Source organism: Nematostella vectensis, chromosome 12 (assembly GCF_932526225.1).
Source record: "Nematostella vectensis chromosome 12, jaNemVect1.1, whole genome shotgun sequence".
Classification (NCBI taxonomy): Eukaryota; Metazoa; Cnidaria; class Anthozoa; order Actiniaria; family Edwardsiidae; genus Nematostella; species Nematostella vectensis.
Genome location: NC_064045.1, coordinates 12,996,490 through 13,013,686, shown reverse-complemented (window position 1 = coordinate 13,013,686; position 17,197 = coordinate 12,996,490). Strand labels below are relative to the sequence as shown.

Genomic DNA, 17,197 nt, shown 5'->3' with positions numbered 1-17,197 from the left:
CGCATCAGCAATGTCAAGCAGGCGAAGGCACATTGAGACATTTATTTTCTTCAAACAGTGACTATCCACCCAATCCACCCCCCATCTCCCCCTGTATCCGCCCCGCCTATACTGCTATTCCCTGGGGTTAAAATCTACTTTTATCGACAAGCAAATGCGGACAGGAGTCCCCCCCTCTCCCACGGGACTTGTGGACTTTGGTGGTACCATCGAGGGTTGCACCCCTTCTATGTAATGTACAATAGGACACAAAAAGCTGACACACTGATATATTTACCGTCGACTGCATGCTAAATAGAATACTCTTTACTGTGATTTTCATTTCATTTTGTGCCCCCCTCCGCCTCCTCTATATTTAAGATACGCCACTGACCATCCCCCTCCCCCTTGCCATCCTGTGGTCGTTACCGTCGACGGCAAGGTGGTTCCGTGCTAAAAACGCACAAAGCGCCAACAAAGGTCCTGGCCTCACAGTAGGCGGCTCCTCTTGGAATTCGGGGAATTTAGTCGTGAACTAAATTTCAGAGACTTCAAACTTATCATGCGACATAAGGAACCGCATTTGAGCCCTAGATGCTACTGATATAACGTTATTAAATGGTAATCTAGACCTTGATTTGCAAGACCCAACCCTACATACGTTGACGGGTCGCTGCCCTCATTCATTTACTGAGCGCAAGAGGAGATTACATGCAAATTACCAACGGGGCTTGTGTGACATTCTGACATCAAAATCTCATCGCCCTGATGCCAGAATACCGTTCAATCGAGGAAAAGCCTGGCGGATTTGACCAAGAAGCCATTACCAGGGAACTGAGTATGCACGCTGCCAGTGGACCCAGAGCTTTGCTTTTGTGGTCACGTCAACAAACCGAGGGTTACAAGGACGTGAACGTTTATAATATGACAACTTCGTGGAGAGATGGTCTCGCGTTCTGCGCAATAATTCATCGCTACCGGCCTGATTTAATGTAGGCTGTAACGTAAACAATGAGTATTTCATAATGTTGTAAAATATGATTCTACAGAGCATAATAGATTTTCATCTCGTGCTAATTGTGTGTTACTTAATTACGAGTCTATTTCTCTCTTCAGTGACTTCGAGAAATTATCAAAAGAAAACATCGTAGAGAATAATACTTTGGTAAGTAATTATAATTACGGTGTTTACTTTGCCGCAATTTTGTTAACTCGTAATCACACACTAGTTAGAATTATGAGTTTTCTTGGGATTCACCAAATGAATAGATTCCTACACGTACATAGTGCATAAGTCTCCTACCTGGCGCGCCATTGTTGTTGTAATAATACTTTAATTAAATCATTTTGTACGCTTGTCTTTTACGTTCAATGAATAAATTGAGCCGTAAAACAGCTTTGATTTTCATAATCAGTAGTCGTGATGAGCAGATGTCTACATCGCTGGCACCGATCGTAATAAACCCACACGAATTGACCCTGTGCTTTCGTTTGAGCTTCGTTGCCTGTTCATCGATTGCCAGACGAATAAACCGAGCTCTGCCACACAAAGGTCGCTCGAAGTATTTTGCGATTTATTAATTGCATATTTGTTCTCGATGAAAACTAGCTGGCTGACCCTTACGATACACGCTGACAGGCTTGTAAATTGTTGGCTAATTGAGACGGCTTTTATTTAAATTGACACACATGGTGGTAAATAAATATGGTGCAGGGCACATATGTCAATAATAATGCTCCCTTTTGACCTCGTAAGTGCAATTCCAGAAAGTGATATCTATTGTTCAGCGGTATTTGAGGAATTTTCCAAAATTAAAAGTATGACGCATTTCTATTGTTTTGTACAAAGCTGCTTGTCTGAGTGGGTGTAAACTGCGCCAGCACCGGCCAGCATTGCTGGATAATTCTTGCTCGACTGACCACAAGACAAAAACAAGTACTTCCAGTTTTATAGGGGTGGAATTGATTTTCACAAAAACTTAGGAAACATACACTTAATGGTAATGTACGGGCCCAAACTTTCTCAGGTAGATAAAGGCTAATATATTTCATATTATCGTTATATCTTGGATTGGCGGCCATCTTGGATTTACTGGGTCACGTGAAATCGACGGTTTGCTTGGGCGGTGGATTTAGGCGAAACTCGTTATGTGTCCTAAAATATTGTTAATAAACAGATCCCCAGTGACAAAGCTCCGTTAAAATGTTTTCCAACCTCGCCATATGAAAAATCGTTTGCTTAATGAAACATGCCTGTAAAACTGTTAGTACACAAACTTGTGCGCTGCATATAATCAAAAACTTTTTATGGCACAGATGTTAATCCATATACAAGAATAAAACCATTAACTCGTATATTTAGTGTTTTATATTTATTTTTATGGTAGTAATTGCATCTCTATAACACTGGAAGTATCGCTGTGAGGGCGTTGCCCTTGTAACAGTAATATGAAATATATTAGCCTTTATCTACCTTAAAAAGTTTGGGCCCGTACATTACCATTAAGTGCATGTTTCTTCCATTTTTGTGATAATCAATTCCACCCCTATAAAACGGGAAATACTTGTTTTTGGGTGTGGCATCCTATCTAGAATTACGCCAAATTTCATAACCCTACTATTAAATTGAACAATTCAGCATAAATTCTGCACCATTTTCCTGTACTAAAAGGAAATGTCAGAAAGTCCATCACCCATTTTGACATTTCCTTTGTCCAATAGTTTCCGTGCTAGTAGAGGCCTCTTTTCTCTGTATTTCGCTGGGCTGGCGTTCGCGAGGAAAAGAGACTCCTTTCCTCGCGAACGCCAGCCCAGCAAAATACAGAGAAAAGAGGCCTCTGCTAGCAGGGGTCCTATAGGTTCCAATAGGCCAGTTGCATCACCTATCAATATTTTCATGCATTCGGTAGAAATGTGAATGGAACCATTCTTTAACCCTATTCAGACGGGGGGTGGGGGTGGGGGCTTTTGGGGCCCCCAGCACCTTTGATCTGTAAAATTTTTAAACTAGCAGGGCTAGCGCAGTGAAATTTGATGACTTTTTCTAGAATTTATCTGGGATCAGTTTGGTGTAAACAAATTTTTTAAATGTGTACCCTGGTAACCATGGCAACCAAGTTTTGAGACATGGGTTTAATGAAAATAAGGCAAACGCTTTAAGTCGTAAAGATCAACTAATAATATGACATGTTATAACGTAAGCCCATGTCATATAAACGTTTTATAACAAGTTTTAAAAAAACACAAGAATTAACATCTCTATTTTAGGGGGGAGGGGTGGTGATTTTTTGTCAATTTTTGACCTTCTCGAAATAGTGCTTGTAAAAATAGCAAAAAAACATTCATATCCACCTGAAATCATTAATATAACTTGAAACAAAGATTAAATATTGTCAAAAAGCTTTAGATTTTGCTACCCAGTTTTTATTGATTAAAATAAATAATTTTCATTAAATCCAAGATGGCTGATCCAGGATGGCGGATGCTGATGTCACATAATTAGCTTAAAATGGCTGATTTTTTTAAACTAACATCTCAATTTGGCAAAATCCTTTTTATATTTCTCTATTGTAAATAGAAATCAAAACAAACATTTTTTTGGAAAAGATATTTAAATTATTACTTTAATTAAGAGTCCATTCGCAAACTTATGCTATATTAAAGGTACCATGCCAATCAATGACGTCACAGATGTCATATATTGTTGTCATAGAAACAGTGTCATTAATAATATATGTCAACTGCAAGATAATAAGATTATCCAAAAAAAAAATACAGAAATGCATATCTAAAAAAAGAGAAATATTGCCCGTTTCTGCTCACTGAATAGACGTCATCGTGACGTCACAAAGACAATTTTTTGAAGAATACCGGTCGCTTATTGAATACAGACTGTTTATGATAACTTATTTTGATTTTGGATATTCTTTGCAAAGGCTTCGAAAGATAGGCTATTTATAACCATATTTCTTTAAATGACGTCATATTGTGTTGCTATGGCACCATTTTGTTCCTCTTTGTCAGATAATGATTCTCTGAAAATTTGGTCATAATAGCTACAATGCTTCAAAAGTTACGGATGGGGAGCCGAGAGCCCCCCCTCCCCCCGGTCAGAGGAAGCCCCCAAAAGCCCGGTCTAAATAGGGTTAATGATAGGGGGCTTGCGCTACCAGATCGCGTGACCAGAGAACGACAACAACAACAAGAAAAAAAAACATTTCAATGAAAATAAACCCTCCCTGAAAAAAAAAACCGTTCTGGTTTATTTCGTAAGCGGAAAATAAGTCACGTGATCTCTTCGCGCAGTACGTCCCATGAACGCTACAACTGCTATTTGCAAGGCGGCATTTTATATCCCCACTGGCAACGTTGTTTGAAATAGGTGTATGGTAGAGTTATACCGTAACCGGGTTAACGTCATCAAATGTTTATACTACATTTTCAAAGGTCTTTTTTATAGACAATTTTCGACTGAATATACTTGTATCTCCGCTCAGGCGTTTAGCATCTGTGACCGACATTTTGAGATCCCGGCCTTACTAGATGTCGCAGACATGGTGGAATGTACGGCACCGGATAAATTGACAGTAATATCCTACGTCTCGCAACTGTTTAACTACTTCAAGGATAAAACGCCAGGTGAGTGTCGATGACAGGGACACTAAAAGCCCCCAACCCTCCCCCCCCCCCCCCAACGCTAAAAAACAGACGGGGGTGATCGTCGGCAAAATCGATTTTAACCCTAAGGAAGGGCACTTTGGGTGTGGTCAACAGAAATTCTTACCCCTTTGGGTGTGGTCGAAGGAATATTTAACCCTAAGAGATGACAGAATCGGAAAAACTATCGAAAATTCGACCAAAAGCAGTTGGTCGAATTTTATTATCATCATAATCATCATGATCAACACCACCACCATCATCATCATCTTGATCGTGATCAACGACATCATCATCTAAAAACTTCATCATTATCTTACACTATCTTCATCTTCATCGTCATCATCATCATCATCGTCGTCGTCGTCGTCAGCACCATCACCTACACCATCGGCCATTGTCCTCGTCGTGTCCAAGATAATTGAAACCCACCTTCCTTCTTTTAGCCAACCAAAACGTCTCCACCAAGATGTCTGCCGTACCGAGCAAAGTAAAGCCAGACCCTGTCTCTGGCGGTAAGCCTAGCAAGCGAGTCTCGCCATACGCGCTTGGTGGCCGCGCTAAAAGGATCTCATCAGCTCTGAAGAACGTGTTTCGATCGGAAAGCAAGGACGAACATCAGGCGAAAGCGATCAAGGAAGCCATGGCTAAACAGGCCAGCTTAGAGTCACTCAGGGCTGTACAAGAGGTAAGCATCATGACAATGGAAATTCATTTTGGAGTTTTGCTAGTTTCGCATTTTGGGACGACGGCATGGAATTTATCTCATGCCGTCGTTCCAAAATGCGAAATTCACGAAACTCCAAAATGAATTTAGTCAATTGACAAAAGTAAATGTTTAACACGGGCACGGACACCTTTAACTACTTGCTCTTCAATCTACTGGAGGGAAGCCACTTCGGTGCCGTAGGTGTGTGTTTTTTTACATGGGCTGGGAACCTCAAAAGACATTCTGGCCATCATATCAGTTTCTTCGTCAATCAAAAGCCCGCACGTGAACATGGGTAAATTGTAAATACAGTAACTACCACAATTTCTTCCAGGAGAAGCCCGAGGACACCATTGCTCCCATGATGCAGTGCATGCCGTCGCTGGGTACAGCGTGCCTGATATGCGGCGAGAGAGTCTACCTGATGGAGAGACTGGTGGCCGAGAGACGACTCTTCCATCGCGCATGCTTCAGATGCAGCCGCTGTAACTCAAGCTTGCGGGCGGGCACTTACACGTTCTTTCCAGAGTCTGAGAGTTTTTGTTGTCTTTATGAGTGCATGGGAAGTAAGTAGTGCATTATAACTTGTAGTTTCAGTATTACACAGAGGCCGTGCAGAAGGAGGGGCGGGCCATTTAATTGTTACCACACAACCTTAGCGAAAAAGGTAATCTTTTTGAAAGAGTTCAGCCATACCCCCGTTCCAACCACACACGCACACAGCGTTTTATAAAACTCCTTCTGGGGGGATTTGTGACAATGTTACGATATCCCTGCTAAGTTCTTATAGACTAAGTTCTTATAATGATGTATTAATTGTATAACCCCCCTAACTCTCGTCGATAATAGATCAGACTTCCTTTTTTTTATCTCTTTAAGTCGCGAGAAACAAGCAAGACAATATCAAAATCCAGCTGCAACCAATCACCGACAACGCTCTGCGCATGGCAGAAACACTCAATGCGCGCACCGCTGAAAGTGCTCGGAGTCGCTCCTCGACAGGGACGACGGGAAGCCGACCAGGAGAAGAGTCTCCTCAAAAACAGTTCTCAGTGGTGAAGAAAACGTCCATCTCTATCGGTGCGTTGCCATTGAAGAGTTTTGCTGAAGTGACACCGCGACCTCGCAGACATGGCAGACAAGGACGGAGATCAGGGAGACGAGGGCACGATAGAAGCCGAAGTAAGCATGCTCTATTTTATTTCCTTCTTTGTGGTCTAGTAAATGTCCTTTTATCAATAGCAAGTGAAACGAAGACGAGTAAGGGAGCGATGTAAGGTGCTCTCCGTGCCACCGCTATTGGAGAAAAAAGTGACGGAGCCATCCCTTTTCTTATTTCTCATCTCCGTTTCCTTCGCTAGTGTAAAGCAGATTGTATCCTCCCTCCAATTCGTATCTCGCGGCCTTCCCCATCAGTAATGGAGTATGTGATGTCCTTATTTACGTTGCTCTTTCTCTCTTACCACTTCGGCCTTTCTTGTATCCTTTCTTGTCCTATTATAACCGTGTAATTTAGAAAGCGGATCCCCCTGGAAAGAAGGGGGGGGGGGTAGCTAACTTGCATGTTAGCCTATAACCATCTATTCCTAGTACCTTCCTTCTCGCTTAATTCTGTAACCACCTCTATTACTGACTTATGTTTCCGCCGTCGAGCTGGAGATCTTTTTTTTCTCATCTTTCTTTTTACTTCTTTTTCTTTTTTCTTATTTCTTTTCTCCTTCCTACTTTCTGCCTTCCACCTCTGAATTTGTGAGTTCTCGTAGGCAATAAAGAAAAGGAGGACTCTTCTGAGTCGAGACGTAAAAGGATCGTGCCAGAAAAGTTCGAGGTTAAGCGTGAAAGCGGCAAAGTGAAGTCAAGCATTCTCATCAAACCGTCCAATCCAGTAAACTCTCCGAAGAACGTAGATAACGAATCTTTATCATCGAGTAATGGTAGCAGCAACAACAACGACAGCGGAAAAGCAGGACTCAGAAAGATCGCTACATTAAACGATGCGTACAATAGGTATGATTACAAAACGTAACACGAGAGGAAAAACATAAGAATTGAGAGAAGGGTTCCCCTCCCTTCAAGACTGAGACAAGAGACCATGATATAAGAGAACGAATTCCCGTGGCCTATGATGTCGTCCATGAAAGCTATTTTTAGATTGCGCGAGCTTGTCAATCATAGCATCCATACATGGTTCGTCGCGCCATATTTTGTTATGGGCACCACGAGGTGGAAATGGAAGGTATTTTCGGTCAAAAAGATTTCCAAAACATCCTTTGCCGGATCACATTTCTCAAGATGTGATCGCGCGTAAGACTCATGTTGCTAGGAAACGTGAGCGCTAACCAATCAGAGACGTATCTAAAAATATATGCTTGTTCTAAAAATAGTTTTTACGGACGTCATCATTGGAACATACCCTAATACGGGGGATTCGTTCTCTTACATCATGGTCTCTCGACTGAGAATAATCGTCATGTTTTATCATAGCGCCCCTTTTTTCTTGAGTAATGAAAGCTCCGTTTGCTAGATAGCTCCCTCCCTCATCCGTGTTTGATACAGTAGCGGATTTCTATTTGGGCTGCCAGAAAGCCATATATACAAAAAAAAATACTCCCTCCCCTCTTTGCCACTGAGCCAAACCACCCCTTTAGCCCCTGTGATATATTCTTTCCACTAGGGAAGAGGATGAACGCCCTCAACAAGGCGGCGTTCAGATGCTTCTCAGTAAGTTCAAGAACATTGACGACATGATAGAAAGCAAGCACAAGAAAAACATCAGCAAAAAGAACGAGCTAATCAAACGCGAGATCGAGAGTGTTCTCCCCAGCTGGCGACAGGCGAATACCATCGATACACGGAAGAAAAGACCACCGAACTTACCCAAGCTTACTACGGATGAGAGGTGTAATCAAGACAGGTTAGACACAATCAAACCCAAATCTTTCCATTTCTTTAGAATATCCCTAATGCGAAGCTCTCCTGTGCAAACTGTAGAGTCCGTTAACTTGCCTTCTTCATTCCCTGACTTATAACAGTGGACCCCCGCTAAAAATACAACTTCGGCTTAATAACTTGCCCCGAAAGAATTTCCGTCAATAACAGGTGGCCATATTGTGGGGCACCAAAGTGGGGTTCTTTTGTAATTAGTTCCCCGTCGAATGTATGTCACAATAATCTAGATCACGTGACTTTTTGTGTACTCGCGCGCGCTTCAAAACAAATTAGTCAGAATGGGCTTATTTTCATTGAAAGACTTAATTCTTTCGTTGCTCTCTCCTGGACTGACTGGAGTATTTTTGCTGTAGATCCGATGAGGGTAAATCTGGTCATGAGTCGGATGCTGAGTCCAGTTCTTCAAGCGATTTGAGCAGCACGTGTCACTCATCACGTGGCCGTGACGTCATCAGCAGCAGACCAATCAACAACGACCGTTCAAACACACAGCAGGTACGCGAAAAGATAGCCGCTGGCAGTCAGAGGGCTCCGCTTTGGATAGCTTGCTGTTGTTGAAAGGGCTATATCAATATTCTACGAACTCGAACGATTTCCAAAAGCTAAATCGCCTTCTGGCTTCAATCACTCCATGTAAGCGTTTTCATTGGCCAGCACTGAAATGGTTTCCAATCATGCCACCTTACCGCCAGGCGCTGACCAATCAAAATACACGATGAAATAAAATCCTGTTAGTTTGAGTGTCGCAGAATATTGAAATCGCAGTAAAGGGGGCACTTCTACGATTTAAAAGTTTTTTTTTTTCAAAAAGCTCGGAAGAAATGGAGAGAAAGAGAACGCGAAAAATCCTTATTTTAAGTGTCTTAGAAACTGCGTTTCCCTCAGTTCAATTAAAATGGGGTTTGGCAATTTTTTTCCCTTCAAACATTATGAAACTCACTTTCAACAATTGTTACAATTAGGAGAACTTCTCTTTTGATAATGATTTGAGTAAAACGTTGTTGTATCCTAGTCTAAAAAATAGAAACACAACGCAATCAAAAGATACACCCCCACCGTAGATAAGGAGAACTTTTGTTTTGATTATTTTCTGTGTAAAACATTGTTGTGTCTTAGCTTGACAGGATGGAAACTACGCAATCAAAAGATAGACCCCCTGCAGAGTCGGATCGCAAGAGAAGCTGGGATAAGCAGCCGAGCCCGCGGATAGGACGGAAGAACCAGCAGCAGCTCACGATACCAAGCGACTCCAGCTCTTCTCCCTCGACTTCTCCCCAGCCCGCACGGAGGAACATTCCAATTATCGTTAGACCTTCGGATGGTAGGTATACTAACAGATCACGTGACTTTTTGGTGTAAATACCCGCGCGCTTAGGCTTTTAGCGACCAAATAACAACAGCAAAAAGCAACTTATTAAGCGCTTATGTTTAAGCCTGGAAGTTTCTTTATCAGAAAAGACCTATTTTCATTAAAAGATTTGATCGTCCTTCTGTGGCGTGACGGACGCTATCATTTCTGTGTTCATTTTCGCGTGAGTTTGCTACCAAAAACGTCACGTCGCCTATCCTGAGTAGGGCGGATCATGGACTCTATGAAGGGAGGGAGCGACCATTATATCAAAGAATCACCCCCCTTGCAGCCACTCCTGTCGTAGTCACGAAACGCTCTCCGCCCTGACACGAGCGGCTGCCATGGGTTATTCTATCTTGCCTTTTAAGGTGACTCCAATTCCGAACCCTCGTGTCAGACTCACGCAACGCAACGCAACGCTCTCCGCCCCGACACGTGCGGTTGCAAATGATACTATTGGTCATTCTATTTTGCCTTTCAAGGTGACTCCAATTCCGAACCCTCGATCGACAAGCAGGACTCCAGCCGAGGCTCAGAGCCCCCACCGTCCCCTCTGTCATCACAGCCGTCACCCAAACGATGGTCCAGCCAGAACTCACTCGGAGAGAACAGCTCGACGAGTAGCTCCCCTCGCATGTCGATCATCATCGCACAAGAACCATCGATGACTAAGATCAACAGCAGATACTTTACGGTGGAGACTTGCCAGAGCACGGGGCAGGAAGGAGACGTCATCATGGAGGAATGTGAGGACAGCGAAACCATGCAGATAGAGGGGGAATTCAGGTTAGTTACCGGTTTGACCTGTTAGTTTTACGTCATCATGGTTGAGTGTGGAGACACCGAAACCATCATAAGAAAATGTGAGGACGGCAAAAACATGCAGATAAAGAAGGGATTCAAGTTAGTAACTGGTTTGACCTGTTAGTTACGTAATAGCTCGCAACAAAGGAAATAAAAAACTACCGTAGTTTAACCTGTTTTTTTTTTCAATATGTTAGCAAAATAGTGAAAGCTTGCTTATATTCAGCTAAGGTTGCTAGTGCAGAGCTGTACCTGGCCTCGATAATTGGGGAGGGATTTATAATGGAACAGCCACGCGCCCCTTTTAGTCATTTTTTGTTTGTTTTGTGCATGGGGGAGAGGGGGTGCGGGGAAGGGGGCTTCAGTGCCCCCCCTTGCTTCGCCCCTGAAGTAAAGCAAATCCAGGGGATGGATTAAGTGGCTATCCAACCCCCCACTTTGATGTATTTCTGGTACATTTTTGTATTATCTACCTATCTCCATAGTTATTTACGTATTTTTCCAGTCTGGTTCTGCCAGGGTAAAAATCATGTTTGTGCAAAAAAAGAAGCAAAGTCAGGGTTCAAAATAACTTTTTTAAATCTGCTAGATTTTGCCGGCTTTTTGAATTTTGGTGGCGAAAAAAGCCCGCATCCCCAAATTATGAAAGGGGAATACAGAATAAGAAATGCCGGCAAGCGCCAGAAAACAGCCGGCTTTCGCTGGTAGCCGGCCGCTATTTTGAACCCTAAAAGTAATTCAAGTATGTTGTTATGTTGCATAATAACCCAGTATGCAAAGACAATATCCTCTATATCCAAAAACCTCTTTAACTTTACAGTTTCGGTAAGGAGTTTAGCAAATTTAACAAGGCTCAGAAAGAGGCGCTGAAGACTCTACGAAAAATGAAGGTGACTCGGGAGAAATCTGACCAAGTCAAAGAGGAAGAGGTGAGCCTGTCGCAAGAGGAGATGACCGCTGAACTGAAAGCCCTGGAGACGCTCAATTACGACCTGGAGCTACGAGGAGTAGAGATGGAGAAGCTGTTACGACATAGCATGGAGTGTGAGTACTGCTGGGGCGGCTTTGGCCACGGATAAGATTTAAAAACTGCGTCTTTTGCGATATTTATCAATGGAAAGAGAGGCTCAAGAAAATATTCCTTATATAGGCAATTATCGATCATTCAATTGCATTTTCTTATTTTATATGCATTTTTGTAATCAAATATATTCTAAGTATATTTGTTATAGCTGTTGTCATTCTCCATATCAAGAAAATTTTGCCAAAAGTTGTCGTTTTTTTGCCAAACGTGATCATTTCCATATAAGGAAACTAATATAATTCTTATTTTGAAAATCTGTATGATTCTTGTCATTTTTAAGGTTACCGTACTGCAGGTGCTCCGTAAACTATATGACTTATGTATTCAGAAAGGAAAAACAGTTACTGTGACTATCTTAAGACAGTTAAGGAGGTATCTGAAAATAAACTAAGATTCATCGGTACCAGACCCCCAAAACGACAATGATTTCTTCATATGATTTTTGGGTTTCTGTGCCCCCTAACTAACTCTGTCTCGTGCGCCCTCCCTCTCCCCCTCCCCCCCCCCCCCCCAATATTTCAAGCCTGTAATCTTTTTCTTTTAGTGGGTAAGAATCAAGGAGAATGTAAAATCACAGAGATAAAAGATACAGATTTTATGCAATTCCTGTAACTCAAGCATGTTTTGTGTTGCACCTCCCTGTTCCCACTGAAGTTCTCTATCTAACACTAGTATACGCATCTGTTTAGCTGACCACCCTCTTGATAACGAAGACGAGATTCTCAGAGAATGGCTGACGCTAATTCACGAAAAGAATGTTATCTTACGCAGAGAATCTGAGCTCATCTATCTGTAAGTATACTATTCCTCATCATTGCTCGTGATGGGATAGGCATAGTTAAGCTGTAGGTTTCTTAGGTTTTTCCGTAGAAAAAATATTGGAATTATTTTATAGTACTACTAAATCGTCACAAAAGGGGAAATATGGTATTTTAAAAAAACGAGGAAAATCAGAATCATTTGTAAATTACAATTATACCTCTATAAGGTGGTCAACTTCAGGACCGAGTTAAGTTTTCGCTTTATAGAGGTTGATCACCTAATGGCATTTCACCATGATAAGATATTTCTTTTTAACCAACCATTATCTATTCCGTTTCTTGGCTAAATTGTCACCAACTTGTACTTCGATGCAATAAATGGATTTTCGTAAAGATACAGTACAAATAACAATTGGGACCGTAAGAAGATAGTGGCTGCAGACGCTGAATGGAGTTGGTCGCTTTATAGAGTTACTAAATACAGTGATGGAGCGACAAATATTTCGGGACTTGATGAAGTGGTCTCTAAGAAGAGGGGCACCACATTTTTGCCCAAGCGTGTCATGTTCTGTTATTTTATTTACGTTATTATTGCTCTAAGGTTTTACACAAAGTTTGAATTTGGATTTCAGAATGCAGTTCCATCAATACGAGGAGAGATATTGGGCTGTAGAATGCGAACTACGCGGTCTCGTTTCCATGCGTGGTACGTCAACCATCTTTGGCTGACTCTTGTATATTGACCTTTGTAGCTAATCGTGGCTCCACACGTTGTCCGCAGTCTTGTTTGTAGTAAATGAGGTGCTGCTGTAGTGTCCACATTATGCAGGGTGTCTCAATGATGCTGCACATGAGGTTTATGAGGCGCTCATGCGCAATGTCCGCATTATGTAGGGTGTCTCAATTGGTGCTGTACCTTATGTTATGTTTGTTGTGGTCGTAGATGAGGTCAAGTCTTCTGACGATGTCCGCCGCGAACGAGATCTCCTGGCCGAGCTACTGAATCTCGTGCAGAAGAGAAGTTTTATTGTCGACAGTCTTGAGGAGGACAGGATCAGGTAAATCTCTCCTAACAGTCCAGGGTTAATCTAGACATTACAATACCATTCTTGATAGCACATCTCCCGCGCAATCGTTCAAACAACGGTGTTTGGAGCTACGGATTTCTCGAAGGAAAGGAGGCAGGCAGGCAGGCAGATTTATTAAAATGCCGTGAATAAAGATGGAGCGGGGGGAGGGGGGGTTTGTAAAGATATATAATTGCGATACGTAACAATGACCACCGTGTATTACTGTGCTCTTTAGAGAGAAACAGGAAGATGAAAACATCAAGCACGTGCTTGAAGATGGTGAGTAGAACAAAGGTAAAAACAATACTTTCCTTGCTCATCTATGATGAATTCACATCATCTGTAAGCATGATTATTCTGAGCATGATTGATTGTTTCGCTTACTACGTTTAGACTAGCGCAAAACATGGTTACTCTGAGTATGGTCGTAATATGTTTCGCTCAGTACCCACTGATGCATTCGGACTATGCTCAAAACATAACGGAACATGTGCTAACACGCGTTCGATGTATCTATTATTTCAGGACTAAACGAGGCGCCAGTTGACTCCTGGGAACAGAAGCCTGACTACACAAAAGTCGCCTTCTCCCGCTTTTATTGCTAACATGAACATACACATGCTGTCGAAAGCGCCCGCCTGGATCCAGTAGAACCCAGGCCCTTTTCTACGTGTGAATAACTGCTATCACGTCACGGGTGCCTGGTGCTAATACAAACTCGCTACACTATTTACCCTGCTAGCAGAGCTTTTTGTTGTTTGTTTCTATCTGTTCACTTATCCGTGTCGCGACTCTGTTTTTTTTTTCGCGTTTTCGTTTGTTAAACAAACTGCTAGCAGGGTATACACTATTGGCGAGTAAGTACGCAGCTGCTTTGTCTCCTATTATCTATTATTAGTAGCTACCCCATACTTTTATAAAGCCGGTGAACGAACTATTCGCTTGAAGGTTCACAAAGTTTGACAAATAAATTGTCTTACCACATTTGCATATGTCGTTGCCGCCAAGTGTTTTAAAACACCCAATCATAGACCAGGGGACGTGGAGAGGGACCCCTCCCCCTATCCCCTTCCAGTTTTGCTTATTTTCTAACACACTACCATAGAGTATTTAACCCTTTCCCTGAGTTTGGGGACGTTTCACAATAAACTTTAATAAGCTGGTGCGTAGATTCGTGATTCCTGTGTATCCTCTGTACAGCTGTAAGGATTCCTTTGGTACGTTCTAGATGGTTACGTGGTGGAGCATTTTTTCCGACCTTCAATTTTTGTGGTCGAGAAGACCCTGGGCACGAGGATGTGCATTTCTGTGTCGGCTTTCTACTGATACCTGGATACTTTAGCCACCGGCCAGCCACAGGGATACCGAGCAGAGCTCAGAGACTAGGCTTACTGAAACCTTTACCCACATACACTTCTATTCAGAACGCGGTTACCATGGTTGTTTAATTTCCAGTTAAGACGTCATCACAGTATAGCGTAATATTTGACGTCAATTATATGCAAATATTCTTCAAAGTAGGTTTGTGTCAAGCAAACAAACCAGATAGATGAGAAGTTTCGGTTGGAGGTAAGGTAATGCATGTACATGTGATATTTATATGTATTTTTATTCTACTTTGGCACTACAATTACCTGGACCGTTAGACAGGTTTTGTCAATTCTGGTATTTCTTATACCGCAGAAAGAAGTGTAAAAAGATTAATTCAGTCGAGCGAAAGTCGAAACATATCCTTACTAAAATCAGATCACTAAATCATAAAAAAACCTGAGTTCATAGGCTGTTTTGTAGACGAAATTGAATAAGGCAAAAAAGTCAATTTTTAGAAATAAGATAGAAATTATTCTTCCAGCCTTAAGCGAGGGGGCGCGGAATTCTATAATCCTTTTAAAACAGGGCCGATTTTTTTAAATAATAATTTCTAAAAATCTGAGGCGACTCATCCGCTTTTTTCGGCCAAATCGCTGCATGCTGACAATCGTCCCGACTCAATGGTCTATGTCCGACTTAATGGTCTATGTCCGACTCAATGGTCTATGTCCGACTCAATGGTCTATGTCCGACTTAATGGTCTATGTCCGACTCAATGGTCTATGTCCGACTCAATGGTCTATGTCCGACTTAATGGTCTATGTCCGACTCAATGGTCTATGTCCGACTCAATGGTCTATGTCCGACTCAATGGTCTATGTCCGACTCAATGGTCTATGTCCGACTCAATGGTCTATGTCCGACTCAATGGTCTATGTCCGACTCAATGGTCTATGTCCGACTCAATGGTCTATGTCCGACTCAATGGTCTATGTCCCACTCAATGGTCTATGTCCGACTTAATGGTCTATGTCCGACTCAATGGTCTATGTCCGACTCAATGGTCTATGTCCGACTTAATGGTCTATGTCCGACTCAATGGTCTATGTCCGACTTAATGGTCTATGTCCGACTCAATGGTCTATGTCCGACTCAATGGTCTATGTCCGACTCAATGGTCTATGTCCGACTCAATGGTCTATGTCCGACTCAATGGTCTATGTCCTAGCCCAGTGTAGGCCTTTTTTTCGATCCCTACAAATTATATGTCGGATGAAGAATAAAATCGCCTGATATTCAGGCTTACCAAAACTAAAAGCTGTTAACTTTCAAAAATACCGATCTTTTTAGCGTTCTGCCAAGATTATGTATATGTACATGCGCGTTCCCAGGATTAGCCGAGGGGGGGGGGGGGGGTGCAGTCATTTGTATTGTATGGAAAAAAGATTCCTTGATAAGAAATGACCCACTTTTTGTCCGCCAAGGGAGGGGGGGGGGGGTGCGCGCACCCTGCGCACCCCCCTGTGTACGCGCCTTTTGTATGAGACTTTCTCAAGAAAACATCTGCTCAATGGCGGTGCAACAGAATTTTATAAAGGGAGTGGAGGGTGGGAGGGTACGGAAATTAGTTTGATACTGTATTTTATTTAATGTATACAAAACACAAAGGCATTTCTGTTTTTACTCACAAGGAAGAGAGATATTCACCAAGTACCCCCTGTAACCTAGTCTGCTTAGCAGCCGCTTTTAGTGTCACGCACGCCTTCTCCACTAGCTTGTTTTGAAGGCGTGCGTGACACTAAGAGCGGCTGCTAAGCAGACTTCCTGTATTGTATGCGAGTCTGTGCTGCTTATTGGCAGTGATAAAGAAGGTTTTAATGAAATGGTGGCCTGACTGGAAACCATTTCAGTGCTGGCCCAATGAAAACTCTTCAAGGATTTTGAATAATGGAAGCAAGAAGTCGATTTTAGCAGTTGTAAATCGCCGGCGAAAGTTCGCAAAAGAAAACTACTGTAACTCGAACCCTCGCTAACTAAAATTATTCTCTTTCCCCTTCAGAGTGTTCTACTGCATGTCCCCGCTCTCCAGAATATTCGTTGATCAGTTCACACCATGTCTTCTTACGATAAAATAATAATTCTGCATAAAGAAATCCGGCGACTACACCAGGAGAAAAACATCTCACGCACCAAGATCTCCGAGACTACCGCTGACCTGCTATACTACTGTAAGCGACACGCCAAGCAAGACTATTTGCTCAACAATGGCTCAACAATAGCTCCACCAACCCTTATAAGGAGGGCAAGCAGTGCAACATTATGTGACGTCACCAAAGCAAACCCAAAGGGACTACTGTGAAGATGTAAAGGGGGTTAAAATTTATTTGTTTTCTTGTAAATGAATTCCATGATCATGGTCTCTTATCAATCGGTGCTTGTCGTTTTCCTGTTCTAAGGAGAGGTTGGAGTTGGGGCGCGCAGGAAACTCTGGAACGTCCAGTGTCTACACTTCCCCTTTTTTTT

General features: G+C 42.4%; 1 protein-coding gene across 2 annotated transcripts; it reads left to right on the top strand.

Annotated features, from left to right (window-relative positions):
• The first annotated feature begins 442 nt into the window (after positions 1 to 442).
• On the top strand, positions 443 to 14,353 carry LOC5520208 (MICAL-like protein 1). 2 transcript variants are annotated; one of them, XM_032365244.2, is made up of 17 exons: positions 443 to 971; positions 1,096 to 1,144; positions 4,476 to 4,617; positions 5,082 to 5,323; positions 5,679 to 5,910; positions 6,224 to 6,526; positions 7,108 to 7,351; positions 8,019 to 8,258; positions 8,647 to 8,788; positions 9,410 to 9,614; positions 10,127 to 10,430; positions 11,269 to 11,492; positions 12,222 to 12,324; positions 12,926 to 12,999; positions 13,237 to 13,351; positions 13,599 to 13,642; positions 13,889 to 14,353. In XM_032365244.2, the coding sequence occupies exons 1-17, from the start codon at positions 748 to 750 to the stop codon at positions 13,966 to 13,968; spliced, it is 2,967 nt and encodes a 988-aa protein (XP_032221135.2). In that variant the 5' UTR covers positions 443 to 747; the 3' UTR covers positions 13,969 to 14,353. The 2 variants fall into 2 exon arrangements, with proteins under 2 accessions (XP_032221135.2, XP_032221136.2); XM_032365245.2 differs by having other exon boundaries at positions 13,599 to 13,657.
• Positions 14,354 to 17,197: the final 2,844 nt, after the last annotated feature.